Source organism: Brachycentrus maculatus, unplaced genomic scaffold (assembly GCF_059751285.1).
Source record: "Brachycentrus maculatus isolate JH-2025_06_01 unplaced genomic scaffold, ASM5975128v1 h1tg000261l, whole genome shotgun sequence".
NCBI lineage: Eukaryota > Metazoa > Arthropoda > Insecta > Trichoptera > Brachycentridae > Brachycentrus > Brachycentrus maculatus.
In genome coordinates, this window is record NW_028281012.1 from 1,435,079 (window position 1) to 1,452,500 (window position 17,422).

General features: G+C 30.5%; 1 protein-coding gene across 1 annotated transcript in view; it reads right to left on the reverse strand.

Annotated features, from left to right (window-relative positions):
- Nucleotides 1-1,478: 1,478 nt before the first annotated feature.
- The window catches only part of LOC148305814 (peptide transporter family 1-like), a 30,186-nt gene continuing 14,242 nt past the window's right edge, over nucleotides 1,479-17,422 (reverse strand). Inside the window, exons 5-14 of the mRNA XM_088266013.1 lie at nucleotides 17,064-17,150; nucleotides 13,891-14,165; nucleotides 13,019-13,101; nucleotides 12,152-12,322; nucleotides 10,978-11,103; nucleotides 8,296-8,418; nucleotides 7,122-7,471; nucleotides 6,048-6,276; nucleotides 3,934-4,170; nucleotides 1,479-2,428 (exon numbers count right to left, since the gene is read on the reverse strand). Coding sequence (XP_088122139.1) covers nucleotides 2,249-2,428; nucleotides 3,934-4,170; nucleotides 6,048-6,276; nucleotides 7,122-7,471; nucleotides 8,296-8,418; nucleotides 10,978-11,103; nucleotides 12,152-12,322; nucleotides 13,019-13,101; nucleotides 13,891-14,165; nucleotides 17,064-17,150 — 1,861 coding nt within the window. The 3' untranslated portion in view covers nucleotides 1,479-2,248. The remainder of the gene's footprint in view (nucleotides 2,429-3,933; nucleotides 4,171-6,047; nucleotides 6,277-7,121; nucleotides 7,472-8,295; nucleotides 8,419-10,977; nucleotides 11,104-12,151; nucleotides 12,323-13,018; nucleotides 13,102-13,890; nucleotides 14,166-17,063; nucleotides 17,151-17,422) is intronic.

A 17,422-nucleotide genomic window follows, 5' to 3' on the forward strand; every position in this document is an offset into this window, starting at 1 on the left:
TTTTAAATACGTCGTCGGCGGATACTAGCTACTTCGGCTTATTTAAAAAAAGGATAAAAAACTTATCTTTCATCCCCATAAAAATAATTATTAGTTTGTTTTTTAGATAGCAGTTTCACCGACGACATATAAAATTATATATTGTAATGGTACAATTAAGGTTATGATTGTATTTACCCAATTTCTCGGGAGCATCGTCTTCCAAAGGCACTTTCTTTTCAGGTTCTGACATTATTGTTTTAAGGCCAACCACTTAATCCAAAAATCACTTACCCACTGAACAAGACATAATGTTGGACACGTACTTGTAATGTTGTATTATCTTACAATTAGATACTCGTTATCTTTGCTTTTGTTATTCTACCTCAAGATGCCTTCTATAATCCACTTTCGTTATACGTGAATCAATACTCAAGGGAAAGAAGCCACCATTGGACCAGTTTGCTGTTATTATTGGACCACGTTGGTATACCAGAAAGAAAAAAAACATTACACCAATCCAATCTTTTTCGAGTATCATAGTTTATTAGTAACGTGGTTCAGAGGGTTTGGGGTGGTCATAGTAGCATATATATATAATAAAATATTAAAATGAATTAAAATAATAAAATTTATTTTAAAATCAAAACTGTCTGAGCTTATCAATATTTAAAGGAAATTGGTCACTAATAACCTAATTTTTGATACATTATATTTTGACATCTCAATATAGATGAAGAAGAATATGGAAGAAGAAGAAGAGTCCGGACATTTACAGGGCTTATGACTTCTTCATCTATGTTATGATGTCAAATATAATTTAAAAAATAACTCCTAATTGGAGATATCCGGATATGTGAACAAGTATTTGGACACACTTAAAATGTTGTAAATAATTATATGTTAAGCCGGTTTTTGCTGGTGTTATTGTTGTGACAGCCAATGGTGTACTTAAAGAGACAGTTTAACTCATTCTTAAGAGGGGTGTTTATAAGGCAGGTATCATTGGGCCAAAAAATATATGTTAGGTGGTACAAAGATGAATACTCTCCCCTATGTACAAAATTAAATATTGATTTAACTCCAAACGGTGACTGATATGACGCATAATCAAAAATGATTGATATAAAAAATTCTTATATTTATCGCAATAATCCTATAATGAATTATGTTTCAAATTATTATTTTTGTGTATAAAACATTTATATGTGTTATAATAGGGTAAATCTAATGTTTGATTCTAATCAAACACAAGGTTTACTTACTATTTTTATTCTAAGAAAAAATAATAATAACAAACTGATCAAATTAGGAGTGTAAAAAAATTATAAAAACATTTATTGACCTGGTGAATCAGAGTTGGCTAGTGATGTATAATTTTTATTTGATTTTAAAATTCACAAGCCTTAATTTAACTTTGATTTTAAATTTTTTTGGATTTTAATTTACTATTATTATTAATACTTGTAGACATAAGAATATAGTAGCCATGTGCCAAATTTTAGCACTCAATCAAAAGCCTTTTTCCGGATAATAATGCATCACATGGAATATGGAATATACAGACATATTATATGTAAGTATGTACATATTTTACACATGTAGATACACTAGTTTTGTCCCATTATCCTGTAATTTATAAGGAATAAATGGTTCAATATAACAATAACAAGGTTGCTCGATTTGTATTGCTATAAACTAACGATTTTTTTTATTGCAACTTTTTTATTGAAATATTAACTTTGATAATCAGTACACTTCCGCACATGCTGGAAACAACTGACATATAAAAAATAGGGGTAAATCGGAAAAAAATGTGAATATTGCCATTGTTTATTGAATATTGATGGCTGTGTACTAATCATAAATGACTAATAATAGTTAGTATAAATTCACAAAATAAAATAAAAGTGAAATTTTATGGAAACTTTTGATGGCACCTAGTAATGTTACTTTGTCGAAATACATATCGAGTATCCCATTACTGTTTTGATATACCTTTATATTTTGGTTTAAATCCTGAGATAGGTTTTTCCGCGTTTGAAAACACGCAGGATACGCTATCGTGAAATGATTTGGATTTTTAAAATTAATTTCGACCAAATTTATCATTAAATTTAATGTGATTCATTTATAAAAATTACAATATTGCACAAAAATAATCATATCAAAGCAGCGCAGAAAAATATTGACATAAAAAATAGTAATATAAGATAGATAATTAGTCAAATAAAATATTTAAAAAATACATGATTATGTTAGAGGGCACTTAATCTTTTTTGAAATCAATGTTGTCTATTCCAAATTTTTCATTGACTGGCATGGGTAGGTGTTCTGTCTTCTCGCTTTCACCGTCATTTACTGTAACGTATTTATATTTTAGGGTCATAAGCCAGAAAATGATCATATCCACGATCATAAGTCCGGCAAACAGGAAGAATTCACTGGCCTGAAAATAATAAAATATGAATTATAAGTTTGATTTTTTTCCACTAACTGAATCTTTTGGTAAATACTGAATGACGAATTTATTATGGAAAACTTCTGCATGTTTCAATATTAATTCTCTGTTAATATACTTTGTCCGCCTCTGTAGTGTAATGGTCAGCACGCTCGGCTACCGTTCTGGAGGTCCCGGGTTCGATTCCCAGGGGGGGTCAAATAAATATAAGTGATTTTTTCACTGTAATATTTATTCAATATTACCCTGGACTGGTACCTGAAGCGAAGGGCTGATCACCTTTCCTTCGTGTGTAAACGATCAAGATAACACTGTGTTCATATGAAGCAGTGCCCTATGCACCATTGGGGTGCGGATAAGGGTTTTATTAAATATATATACATATATTATTAATATACTTTGGATAAGTTTTGGTATACGCGCGTAATATCTGAATATCAAAATTTATAAGCATTTTTGGATGGGGAGGAGCTTACAAAAATATAATGAACACGGAAAGAATAGTACGGAGTATAGTTATTAAAGTAATTCATATAAAAGAACCTATTCAACAACAACAAAAAATATTTTGATAATTTTAAGTCCCCAATATGGAAACCATTTAAAAAACATAGTTTTAAAAATCACAAGTACACCCTTGTGATTTAAAAATATCAAAGAGCAACTCTGAGCATATTTAACAAAATTATAAATATTTAGGAATTAATCATTTCAAAAGAGGCTTAAAAAAATCAATAAAAATAATTTAATGCCTGCATATATTAGAGCATATTTTTTGTTGCTATACATCCCAATTCGATTCGATTAAATAAATATTCTTTTTAGCCCCTCTCTAAGCACAAGAGCTAAGTATTTTTTTAATGCACAATATACCTAGACTTTTGTCATTTAAAAAATATAAATGTAAGGTCAATAAATAAATACATTTAAAACAAGTGCAATTTCATTAATTTATTTTGCAACATTGTAAGAAAAATTAAGCATGTAAATATTACTTAATCTTTATGTATGTAAATCATTACAATAATATGTTATAATTATATTGACAAAATAACTTTTTAAATTTAAGTTTTACTTAGTAAATACCACTTTTTATTAAAATCTATTATTACACGGTTATTCGATGCATTCCGCACCATTTTCAAACTCCGTACAATGCGGAATAAATTATAAAATTATGCGGAATGCATCGAAAAACGTGTCACAATAGATTTGAAGAAATAGTGGTATTTACTAAATAAAACTTAAATGAAAAATGGATAAACTCGACTGCCGAATCAATTAATGAAAAGACATAATAAATGGAGGGATAGCTGGTCTTCCACCTCCGAAGAGCGGACCGGAGAATGACAGGACTTAGTCCTAAAAAGAAGAAGAAGAAGAAGAAGAAGACATAATAACTGCCTATCCTTGTTCCTCGGCTTTTTGCTTTCTCATCATAATAATGTGATAATAAGGTGTGGAATAAAAACGGAAAAACGATTAGTTCTCACCTGACTTTTGAAGCCTTTAGATTCGGCGACGATGACGACTATCAAATTTCCAAAGGCAACGGTGAGCAGCCATCCCGCGGTGAGTACGGACTTCATGCTGATGGGCGCCTGCGTGAAGGCAAACTCCAACCCCGTCACGGAGAACATCACTTCGCCCATTGTGATTACAATGTATTGAGGTAGAAGCCACAGCATGTGCACAGAGTTAGGGTGTGCTATAATCTCTATGGTCAAACTCTGAAAGTGAAACGTATTTCGAGTACGTTGTAAGTATATTGGTAAAGTGGGCCACGTATAAATATATTATTCATATTGTAAAAGAAATACATACAGTAATTTTAAGACACTTAAGTTGAGCACTATGAATAGGTGAGAGGCATTTTAAAATTCTGCGAGTAAAAGAAAAAAAATTGTGTTTTTACTATTGACAAGAACACTTCAATTTCATACTATTTCTGTAAGCCTAAGTGACTTATCATTAGAAATAGATATCAAAATGTGGTAGCAGAAACTCTGACTCAAGAGTCCGCGGCACTGACCACGGGACCACAGCCCGGCACGTTTGAAATGTGATTGCATCCTAGAATGCTACGTATTCCATGGACCGATATGGTCAGCAACCCAAATGTGCTCTAAAGATCAAGAGTAGAAAGTTGCAGACTGATTTCAAGGTCCGGAAAGTGTCCTATCTGGAGCAAGTGCTTAGAGGAGAAAAGTACGAGTTATTGCACCTGATCATTAACAGAATAAGGAGTCGACGAGGTGAGGGCAAAAGGCAGACCTCCTAGCTCCGGGATATAAAAGATTGTATTGGGATTAAAACAGTCGAGACGCTGTTAAGAGCTGCTAAAGATTGGGACACATACTCTTAACCTTTTCCACTCTGACCATTTTTTCTCATAACTGATCAGCTACTCTGATAAAAAAAATGTGACGTTTTTCTATCATTAAAATAAATATTTTGGTTCCCTAATTTTGACACTCTGTCTGGCAATTCGTATGTCCATTCGTTTTTATAACTTAACTTGAAAGTGTAACTTTCATCGTTTTCCATGGCGGATTAACTATATAAACTTAAATGTTTATTATAAACACATAAAATGCAATTTCTGTTATTTTAACTACTAACACTAATATCACAATTTTTTTAAATATAATAGCTCCACAAAACAAAAAAATATGGTCACAAAAAGTGGGAGTATCCTTGGCGAACCGTCATAAATGAAGGATAACGACTGACCGTCCCAAAAAATATTAGCGTATGACAAATATTCTTTCACCCAAAATGATGATCTATTTTTCCTAGATTATATCTAAGTAATGGAATGTTTTATTGAATAAATGTTAGTTAATTCAATATATTGAGATGATTAACCGCATTTATCTCAAATATTTATGGTAGAATATACTTGGATGATAGAGAAATCAATTATTAAAGTTATACCTGCTCTGGGCCAGACATTGTGGCCCACGGAGCTGCCTACTAGAATCATACGGGCCAGAATGTCTGGCCTAAAGAGTGGTAAGAGTTAAGTGATAGTCGATAGGGAGGCCCCAACATGACCCGTGAATATGAAAGAAACACTTATAAAAATATATTGAGTTAACACAGGTAGTTTCATGGACGCAGACTCAATTTGATTCCTATCACCAAACACAAGCCACATAGGCTTCCTGACCTCTTTGCATAAACGGATAAGTATATAATAAACATTTCGCTCACTCCTTTCAAGAACGCCAAAAATCAAAAATCGTCAATTTGCAGTTGTGCATGTTTTCGGAATGCCTAGAAAATGTACTATATCCCAGCAAAGAATGAATATTTTTAACTCGCTACAGGGCAGAAAGTGCTGTTTTTGCATTTTGATGAAAAGGTATTGTTTAATTATCTTTTTAAACATACTAAATATTTTTCAAATGTAGAAAAAACCTTCAAAATTTACCTAAAAAGAACTGTTGCACAGTAAAAAGTTCAATAAGTGGCTTGATATTTATTTTTTATACATTATATTATATTTTTAAACGTTCTTCTGAAAAAACAAGTTTTTTTATTTATGACGTTCTTCAAAGGAGTGAGCGATATGTAAGTAATGGAATTTATTCATTCAACTTACAGCATTCACGCCACTTTGTTTATTTAGTATCAGAGAATAAACACCTCCCAAGTCAAATTTGTAATCCTTTTCCAACATTTCTTCTCCGACATACACATCGTATTTGGCTGGTGATATGTCGTATCTCTCCATATCTGTCGAATTAATCCTCAAGACTTCCTTATCTGAACCGCTCTCTTTAAATACAGTATCTTCACTTTCTATGTCATTTACGAAGTTCTTCAACACCCTGAGAAAAGGAATCACATGTCATCGTAGAATACTGATATGTCACCATAATAAAAGATATATCATTGCGTTTGTTTTGTAATATAGCGAATGAAATTGTTCATTGTATTTTCAGGAAAGATTCCGCATATCTTTGTGTAGATTCCGATAAGATCGATATGACATAAAAACACGTCATGTTCATATGATCAAAATATCTTCTTCACAACAGACAAAGGTGGAATAAACAAATGCAAAAGTGGGAAGTTTTTGTAATTGCCAAGTGTATTTTAAACAATTTCAATCCGTATTTCACGGAAATAAACGGTTTTATTTTTTTTTATTCTCTGAAATAAATCTCTTTGTTATAAAATATAATGAAGTAGGGTTTATTTAAAATTTAAACAAAATGTATAAATAATTTTAAAAGATTGTAAAATTTAATTAAAATAAATACTCTATTGTAAGTCCCACAAATGCAAAAATTAGACATATTAAGTGACATCACATATTTAATTAGTGAAAAATTCTAGGTGTAGATTTTTTATACAATTTTTATGATTTTATAAATGTGCATATATTTTGTAATATTCATATTTATATATAAGGTAATATTTTGTTTAAAGTTAATTTTTTCTCATTTAGCGGTCCAGAGAAAAATATAATCTGTAAAATTTCAGTTTACATTGTTTTAATTATTACTTTCATAAACAAATACGATTTTTTTAATATATTAGATACTTTGAATAAAATTTGAAATTCCGCAAAAAATGACAGTTTTCAAGATATCTAAATAAAATGATTTTAATATGAAAATTTAAAAAGAGTACGGAGCAATGGAGGTTACTCTAGTAAAAAAGAGTTTACCTGACAGCTGGATACCCTTTGGATGTTTTGTCACTGTCGTCTTCAAAGCGGTTCAGCCCAATTTGACCGTCAACTTCCTGAATAAAGAATGAGATGGCCTTGTTGTCTTCCAATCTCAGTGTCCCTTTAGAGGAGTGCCCCTTACAATTAGGGCTATCGCTCACAATTTCATAGTTGTAGTTTTTTACTCCAGACGTAGGGACATATTTGTCTTCAAACGTGCTGAACTGTTTCAGGACAGTGTTATTGAATAAGATTTGTTGGTCACTGTTCAGAGTAAAGTCACAGGGGTAGCCATTGTATATACGCAGCTGACTTATTCCCGGAGAAGGGAGTAATGGATATGTTTTCTGGAATAATCGAATGAAATTTTACTAAATTATTCTAACACTACGATTATCATTCATATGAAATGATCCAGGGTTTAAATATGAGATGCGAATTGAGTATCATTTTGTCGTACATATTTTATTTTTTACTGCTTACACACCAGGGATAGAAGATAGTTAGAATAACTGACTACGTATGTGAGAACTTTTTTTTTCGCAAACAAATATTAATTAATTTGATATCATTAATTTACTTCCTGACAATACTGATCAACAACTCGTTTCTATGTCGTTATAAATTAAACTCTTCATGTTATGCTTAAGTTATCTTTCGTAAGTATAATAGTTAACGCGTTATATTTTAACTTTTATTCGTACCAGTGTGTTGAAAGGGTGTGCTAAAGAGCTAAAAAATAAAAATATATGTTTTCTGTATGTTTATAATGTTTTTTCCAACGGTTGAATTGATATTAAATCACTTTATGCCATGTCAGACCTTGAGTTTATTGAAGTTTACACTTTCTGACCAAATGAAAAATCATGGTATATAGAAAGAAAAACTTACACCCAAATTACTGTTATGATTATTTTAAGATCTTTTAAATTTCTGTTTTTTCTTCATAAATAGATTCTTCATCCCTAAAGAGGGAAAGGAATTTATTAAACCTTGTGGAAACATAGTAATAAATAAAATAACAAGTATTTAGGAAAAACGTTTTTCCACAATAAAATTAAGATAATCTTAGATTTAAATGACTTCAAAATTATGAGTAATAATTTCAAGATTTGTAATAATTGTCCCACCATCGATAGGTAATGATAATGACATGATAAAGTAATTTTACCTCTAGTTCTAATTCTATGGCACCGGATATTATAAATGCTACTGCGGCCAACATTCCTCCAAGAACCATCCTTTGCAGTGGCTTTGTTACGAATTTACAGCATGTGAAAGCTGGGTAGAGTACCTATTTATTAAAATAATAATTATTAATGTTAATTGTCTGCTTTGTCTGTCTAGACTATAAAAGCCCGTGAAAGAAAACGAATCGATGACTTCGAGATGTGGTGTTAGCGAAGTATTCTCTGGATTCCCTGGAGTGCTAGAATGGTAAAAATTAGTGCTAACTATAAATGACAGACAGGTTGGAGAGGAGTCCTTCAGTTTGTCGGGCACAGTAACAGAAGAAACAATTACAGCCTTAATATGTAAATGGTAATAAGAGGGGTCGAAGGTAGTAGAAGAAAGGAAGATCCCAAAGTAAATGAAGCTAATTTGTAAGGCGGTAAAACGGAGGTACCAAGAACAAATCGAATCGATTTGGAAACTTCTTTCAACAGCTGACAAATCATAATATGGTTAAGTGACATACTCAATAATATTTCTAGATTAGAAAATATGACAGAAATCTTTTGTAAAATACTTCGAAATTGATTTCCTATTAAACAGTATTTCAGGCTAATTAAAATTAGCTGCTATAGAACGGCGTCCATAAAGAAATACAAGATCAATCCTCTCACACACACACACATATATAAACTCGAATATATATATATATATATATATATATATATATATATATATATATATATATATATATATATATATATATATATATATATATATATATATATATATATATGTATATAAATTACGTTTCTAATTTTATAATAAAACTCACAAAACACACAAGAGATTTTGTATTTAAATAGGTTTTTTCAGTGAGCTAAATTTGATTATGATTCATTTTTGCTCCCGCGAATGTACCAATTAATAAATTAACAATTTAGTATATTTTTTAATCATATATTTTATCAAATAAATATCTTTAGTACAAAAATATTTGTATGGGTGATAATAATTTTTAACCTTCTATTCTTACGTTATCTCAAAAATGATAGCTCTAGATAATGGAGATAATAACATGCAGAAAATGTTTTAAATTCTTATATCATTTAATCAATCTCAGGAAAAAAAAAACTAAAGAACGCAATGGATTTTAATAAAAAGGAGCATTGAGAAAATCATATTTTAACGTTTCTTTGATTTCTTCTCATTCGCCAATTGACGATTAAAGTATATAGTATTCGGCTGTCCAAATTTAAAACACAGTAAAGGACATTTTATTTGTAGTACGTTTTTTTTTGCATTTTTGGATTAAGTAGAATCTACTTAGTCCAAAAATGCAAAAAAAATATACTACAAAAAAAATGTCCCTTACTGTGTTTTGAGTTTGGACAGCCGATACATCTACTCCAATCAAATTAGTTTTTTAGGCTTCTTTGTATTATTATTTTTACTCTCGATATATCTGAACAAATTGGAAAACAGACACGGTTTATTAATTTTATTTAGCTTTGTTATTTTTTTCATTCGTCGATCACATCACATAATTTCAACCTTGTAATAGTGACCAAAACGTCCACAAGAGGTACAGTCGACACACAGAATAATTTACAACATTTTGAGTGTGTCCAAATACTTGTTCACAAAATCAGGATTATCTCCAATTACTTTCACTTTCATATTATTTTTTAACATCTCATCAAAGATGAAGAAGAGTATGGAAGTCTGGGCATTTACGGGGCTGACGACCGTCATAGGCTGGTTTAAGTGATCACTTTACACACGTGTAACATTCACCAATTCTACCCATTATTGACAACCACACTACTCAAATTCTTGGAAGTTATATATATATATATATGAACCAATTTAGAAACTGTGTTCTTGAATCACTGAACTTCACTAGAGACATCTATTGGTGAGATGTAAAGAAGCCCGTAAATGCCCAGACTTCCATATTCTTCTTCATCTTTGATGAGATGTAAAAAAATATTACACAGAATAATAATAATAAAAACGCGATCATCAGTTTAATTCAAATAAAACTTTGTTTCAATTAAAAAATGGAAAATCGCTAAGTTCAAATATGTTTAGTGCTTTTTTCTTCAGGTCAAACAAATTAAGTTTTATAAAAATTGCATATAAATTAGCACTATTTTTATTTACATATATTAAGATATAATGTATATATAGGGACGTATAAAGGATTAAAATGTAGTAATTTAAATACTTTTAAATATTGTTGCGCTCCTGAAAACTTTTTGAAAAATGTTGAAAATTTATTTTAAGAATTAAATTGATTTTTAATAAAATTCTTGATTCTATCCAATTTACCCTTAATGGGATTCATCAACACAAAACAAACAAAAAACACTTGTATAAAATATTTTTTTAAAATACCACTTGATCAAATGGTGTACCGTTGAACGGGGCTACTTGAACTGATGTGTTACCCAGTACAAAAAAAATATTTAGATCTGTATTTGGTCTACAATAATGAACATATCTACATAATTCATTGTTTTCCTGACAGGTGACACTTATTGTCACGATACGTTCATTATTGTAGACCAAATACAGATATAATTTTTTTTTTATACTGGGTTCAAGTAACACATCAAAGCTCAAGTAGCCCCGTTCTACGGTATGTAGTATTTCCCTACATACTATTTATACATACCCATTCGAATAAAGGAATGAATAACAATATGAGGAGTGGATTGACGACTTGCATTTGGTCAGGTTTCAGAACGAAATCACCCATTTCACCATTCATCCTTGTAGCTTGGAAAGTCCAACGAGAGCCCTTGTAACAAAAAATATAATAAAGATATGATATCGAACGTACAAAATAATATTCGCAAATATATATATATATATATATATATATATATATATATATATATATATATATATATATATATATATATATATATATATATATATATATATATATATATATATATATATATATATATATATATATATATATATATATATATACATATATATAAAATATATATATATATATATATATGCATATATATATGTATATATATATATATATATATATATATATATATATATATATATATATATATATATATATATATATATATATATATTTACACTTATATTCTAGTTCTACTTCTTATAATATCTATTGTATTATTGCCAGTGTCCCTTACTATTGTTTACCCACACACAGGCCATGCCTTTGTGAGATCCTTTTTTGTATTTTTATTTTATTTATATTTTTTTTGTATTTGAATTTATGTCATGTTTTTATAATGCAAAAGAATTAGAAATAAAGAAAAAAAAGAATTAAAACTACTTTTTTGTGAAAATTGTTTACGAAATCTAAATATGAAAACAAACTTTTTTTTAAAAGATTTTTTTACAAGTTTTTTAAAAATATTTTTCATTTAACAGTTTTAAAATATCCAATGTTAAAATCTTTTATTTAAATACTAACAGTCAAAGTTATTTTTTTATCCTTTAACGTCTGAAAAAGTCTAAAAAGCTTCTAATGAGATACAAAAAAGTTTTTCACTTGTTGATACACTATTAGCTAATTTATTTGTTGTATTTACAATTCACATAATAAGCAAAAATATTATAAAATAGCAGACGCTTTCTTAACCGGCGCTGCTTTAACCGGTCTCTTCTAAGAATGCCTCGCGCCTAAAATACATATATATATATTACGGTAAGCATCACTTAGGCCAGCCAAATGCCAGGTTATAAGCCCTAGGATGGTCAGACTTTCATCTAAGTTTATGTAAAAACGATAGATGTATCATCTCGTTTTGAGACGATACATCAAATCAATGGTAAAATATAATCATAGTTACTTGTTGATCGAAGAGTGCCCAGAATACGGGGAGGGGGACGAACAGCAGCAGGACTTTCAGAGCTGCCTTTATATCGTTAATCTGAACAACGCTAAACTTGTCATCAGCATAGTCGAGCCAATGGTCTTTTTTTTCTTGTTTCTTTATCTTTCCTCGTCGAGATATAGCATGCTGGAAGAAACGTAAACGTAAGAGTGTAAAATAATTTTCCCGTAAGTGAAGCAGTAACTGTAAAAAAACTAAACACTTGTTTAATACCACTTAATGAGTTTTATTTCATTACGCACGACTAGTTTCGAACACCAAGAGACGTTTTCATCTACAGGTGAAAAGTAAAACTAACGAGCAAAGAATATTTAGGCATATATAGGATACAGGTTGATAGGGTAATAAATATCGCGAGTGGTTTAGCCTAGAATTTTCACTCATGAATTACATGAAATTATAGTAACTTTAAACATAAAGAGTAAATCCACTCACAAGTAGGCATAGGCTATGAAACTTATACAGTTGAAGCCTGAGTAGGGACATGATAAACGGTGTTGCATAAGCCGTAGCTAGATTTCAGAGTCACTTGGACGTTATGTAATTTAAAAAAAAGAGTAATAAAAAGAAGGGGGGGGGTTAAAGATCAGGACTTTTTGTAAAAAGAAACAGGTAATAATGGTGACGAATTTTGAAAAAGCATAGTGATGAAATAAAATTCATTAAATGGTATTATTATTATTATTGGTATAAGTGTTATTTTTTACTAAATAAATAACATATCATCCCACAAAGTTATTGCCGAATCGGTAAATAATATAAGCAGTATCTAATTAAATTTAAATTAATTTTAAAAAATTAACAAAGTATAAATATTCTTACCCCAATGCATTTTGATACTTCAACTAAAACATTTCCCTGTGGATCTTTGATGACGTAAAGGAATTTTCCAGAAATAAACACACCTAAAATGTAAAATTAAGTGAAATTATTGATGAAGTTGATAAATAAATATGAAAATCTTACCTCAAAATAATAAAAAAGTGATTAAAACAGATAATACAAAATGATATTATCATTCAAGTATAAAATAAAAAACAATAATAATTAAATTCTGACATCTCAACATAGATGAAGTATATGGAAGTCTGGGTATTTATAGGACTTATGACTTGTCATAGGCTGGTTAAGTGATCACAACTGTACAGAATAAATACCCGGACTTCGAAATTGCAAAATAAATTCTAAAAATCTTTATGTTCAATTGATCTGGATGCTTTTGAAATACTTTTCACATTTACCTTCCATATCCTTACTATCCTACATGATGTCAAGCCTCTAAAACTAGAGGCTCTGCGGGTTGTTCCTTTAAAATACGAGAAAAAAATCCAAACAGTAGAATTTTTCGTTTTTGTGATTTTTATGATATCACTCACGATAAACTAAGCCGCAGTTGGCCGTCTCATTCCTCAGAATTCCTAAAATATTGTATTTCATCTAATCATCTAACCCTTATCCGCACCCAATGTTCCATAGGGTACTGCATCGTATTAATGCAGTGTTATCTTGACCGTTACTTACATGAAGGCAAGGTCAAGTAAAATACTCCTGCGCTTCAGGGACCAGTCCAGAGTAATATTAAATAAATATCAGAGTGTAAAATAACTAATATTTATTTGAGTAAATAACAGTGATTATCGAATAATTTTAATGGCGATTTTAATAATATATTGTATAGTGATTGAAATACGTACAAATTGATAGAATCATGAGTACTCCAGGAACGCCGAAGGCTAGAGAGTAGCAGTCATCCTCATCGAAGCACGTGATATCGGCTCGCAGAATCGGCGTGATGAACGTAGAAATTAAACTTCCAGAATTGATAGCGAAGTAGAACAGGGAGAAGAATGTAGCTAGCTGAGCAACTTGTTGCGGTAGCTTGAACTGGTCTCCTCCGAACGCCGAGACACAGGGCTTAATACCCCCCGTACCTATTGCTACCAGCAAAAGGCCAATAATCGTGAAAGGTCTGAAAAATACCGGGATTTATATTATGTCCATATCGTAGTCATACAGGAGAAAGTGCCCAAGTGCATGTTTTTACAAAAATGTGATCATTTACTATTTGATATCTTACTAGCTTAATATTGCCCCGAAAAACATCCCAAAGGATTATAAACTTGGGAGTATAATAAATAGACATGTGCATGTTTTTACAAAAACGTGATCATTGACTATTTTATATCTTACTAGCTTAATATTGCCCCGAAAAACATCTCAAAGGCTTTTAAACTTGGAAGTATAATATATATATATATATATATATATATATATATATATATATATATATATATATATATATATATATATATATATATATATATATATATATATATAAAGGGTCCGCCAAATAACTTTTTTTTTTTGAAAATGCTATAAAAAAAAACTTCGTAGCTTCGGCTGTGTGGCACGTAGCGCCGTCCTGTTGAAACCAAATGTTGCCAATATCCTCCTCTTCAATTTTTGTGAACAAAAATCCGTTCAACATGGCCCGATAACGATCGCCATTGACTGTAACGGCCACTCCTTGCTCATTTTCAAAGAAAAATGGCCCAATTATGCCTCTGGACCAAAATCCGCACCAAACAGTGACTCGTTTTGGGTGTACCGGCTTTTCAATGTATGCGTGCGGGTTTTCTGTGCCCCAAATACGACAATTTTGCTTGTTTACATACCCGCCAAGATCAAAATGAGCTTCATCCGAAAAGATGATTTTTTTGGCAAAATCGGCATCTTCTGTAAGTCGATCGCAGGCCCACTCAGCGAAGCGAAAACGCATTGGATGGTCAGTTGGCTTCAACTCCTGAACCAATTGGACTTTGTATGGCGTCATACCAAGGTCTTTATGCAAAATTCGTCTCAATGATGTCTCCGAAATGTTCAATTGTTGAGAACGACGGTGAATTGATGTTGATGGCGCTTCACGCACACTTTCTGCCACAACATCGATATTCTCGGGTGTACGCACTGTTTTTGGCTTTTCACGCTTTGGTTTATCGATGAGGATGCCAGTTTCTTTCACTTTTTTCACAATATAACGAACATACGGAGCTGACGGTGCTTCTCTTCTTCCAAAAACCGTACGCAATTTTCGCACACATTCTGCAACATTACCATGATTTTCAAAGTAATGTCGCAATATTTCCCAGCGTTGTTCAAGCGTATACACAACCATATTCGCTCAGCGGAAGGATAAAACTAATTATCTGTCAAATCAGACATGAGCTAAGTGTTACCATTCACGAAATAAACACTAGTTGAAAAAAAAAACTTTAGATGGCGGACCCTATATATATATATATATATATATATATATATATATATATATATATATATATATATATACATATATATATATATATATATATATATATATATATATATATATATATATATATATATATATATATATATATAATCCCAAAGGATTTTAAACTTTAAGTATAATATATTGACTTGGTAAAAATGACTAACTGCATTGATGTTTATTTTGTTGCCAAGCAGAAGTGACTTAAATGGCCCTCCTGAGCATTTTACGTTTTGTCAGTTGGTCACTTTCTCCTGTACGACTACGATATGTTCCAACAGGTCAAAATGATGAAGTTATTATTTAATGCAGTCAAGTCCATCTGGACTAATTAAGAGTAAATAAAAAATTGTAGTATTAACATTCTCTTTACAGCATTCCAGATTTTTTATGTGTAAAAATAACATTATATTTTCATCTTTTTCTAGCCTTTATACACACCCGATAGTGCATAGGGCACCGAATGGTATGTAAACAGTATCGAATTGTATATTCTACGATATATGATGGAAAAGTGATCACCCCTGCCCTTCAGATACTAGTCTAGGTTAATATCAAGTAAACAATTATATAAAAAATCACTGATATATATTTTGAGCCACCTGGGAATCTAACCCGGGAATTACAGGACGGTAGCCAAATGTGCTGACCACTACACTTTAGAGGCGGAATATTTTCATACGAACCCATTTTTTTTTCAATAAACTCCATACTTAAAAACCATTGAGGAACATATTTGTAAAATTAGATAAGAAACCATTAAAATTTTGATTACCGTGAATCAGATATCATTATCTTATTAAATTCTTTAATTACTGTTTACAGCGTGAACTTCTTTAAATTATTTAAGTGAAATTGATGCAGTTTTACTAGTATTCATTTAATCGAATTCGATTCCAAATATTTTTATTTGTATTTTACATTTATTATTAGATTAAAACCAATATTTTTAGCTTTTCCACTTTTTTATTTGACCAGCGACCGGGTTTCGTCGTTACCGACATCATCAGACTGGAGATGTCGTCAGATGTGTCATCAGACCAGTCTGATGATGTCGGTAACGACGAAATCCGGTCGCTGGTCAAATAAAAAAGTGGAAAAGCTAAAAATATTGGTTTTAATCGAATAATAAATTAAAAAATGCAATTCCATCACGAAGTGTCAGTGGATAATATAAATGTATTTTACATGTTTTTATTCTGACTTTTCAAATATAAATGAAAAGTTCATGGTAAAATACATATCATTACATAATATCATATTTTAACTCTCCACATTTTTTTAGCAGATTAATATTATTTTCATCAAACTGTTAAGTTTACACGTATTTAACGAATATTTAAAATTATTAAATTGATTTTTTTTATTAATTATTGTCTGTACTGTTTAAATGATATTTCGTTATAACAAAACAATGAAGATTTCTTGTGATACCATGTAAAATTAAAAACTTACTTAAAAAATACGCAATGTTTCGTAAGTTATTGCTTTATTCGTGTTTGCACTAGCCTTAGTTATTTCGAAAACTTACAGAGAATGAAGTATAATTTTTGTTAATACCTTAGCGGAATGTTCAAAGTCGGCATTGCAGTGAGAGATATCAAGATGTTCCCAATAGCGTACACTATTGATAAGGAGAGTATAGTTCTGAAAACAAATCGACGAATCATTAATTTCATTAATTTATCAAAACAAAACACTTGATTATATTTACCCGAATTTATCTTCACCAAAATTAATGATCGTTTTATGAAAATCATCGACAATTTCACGTAACAGCGAATAATGAATACACATAATTTTCATATTATTTTTTGACATCTCATCAAAGATGAAGAAGAATATGGAAGTCTGGGCATTTACGGGGCTTACGACCGTAAAGGAGCTTCTTTACATTTTACCTTTATTATAAAGGAGCT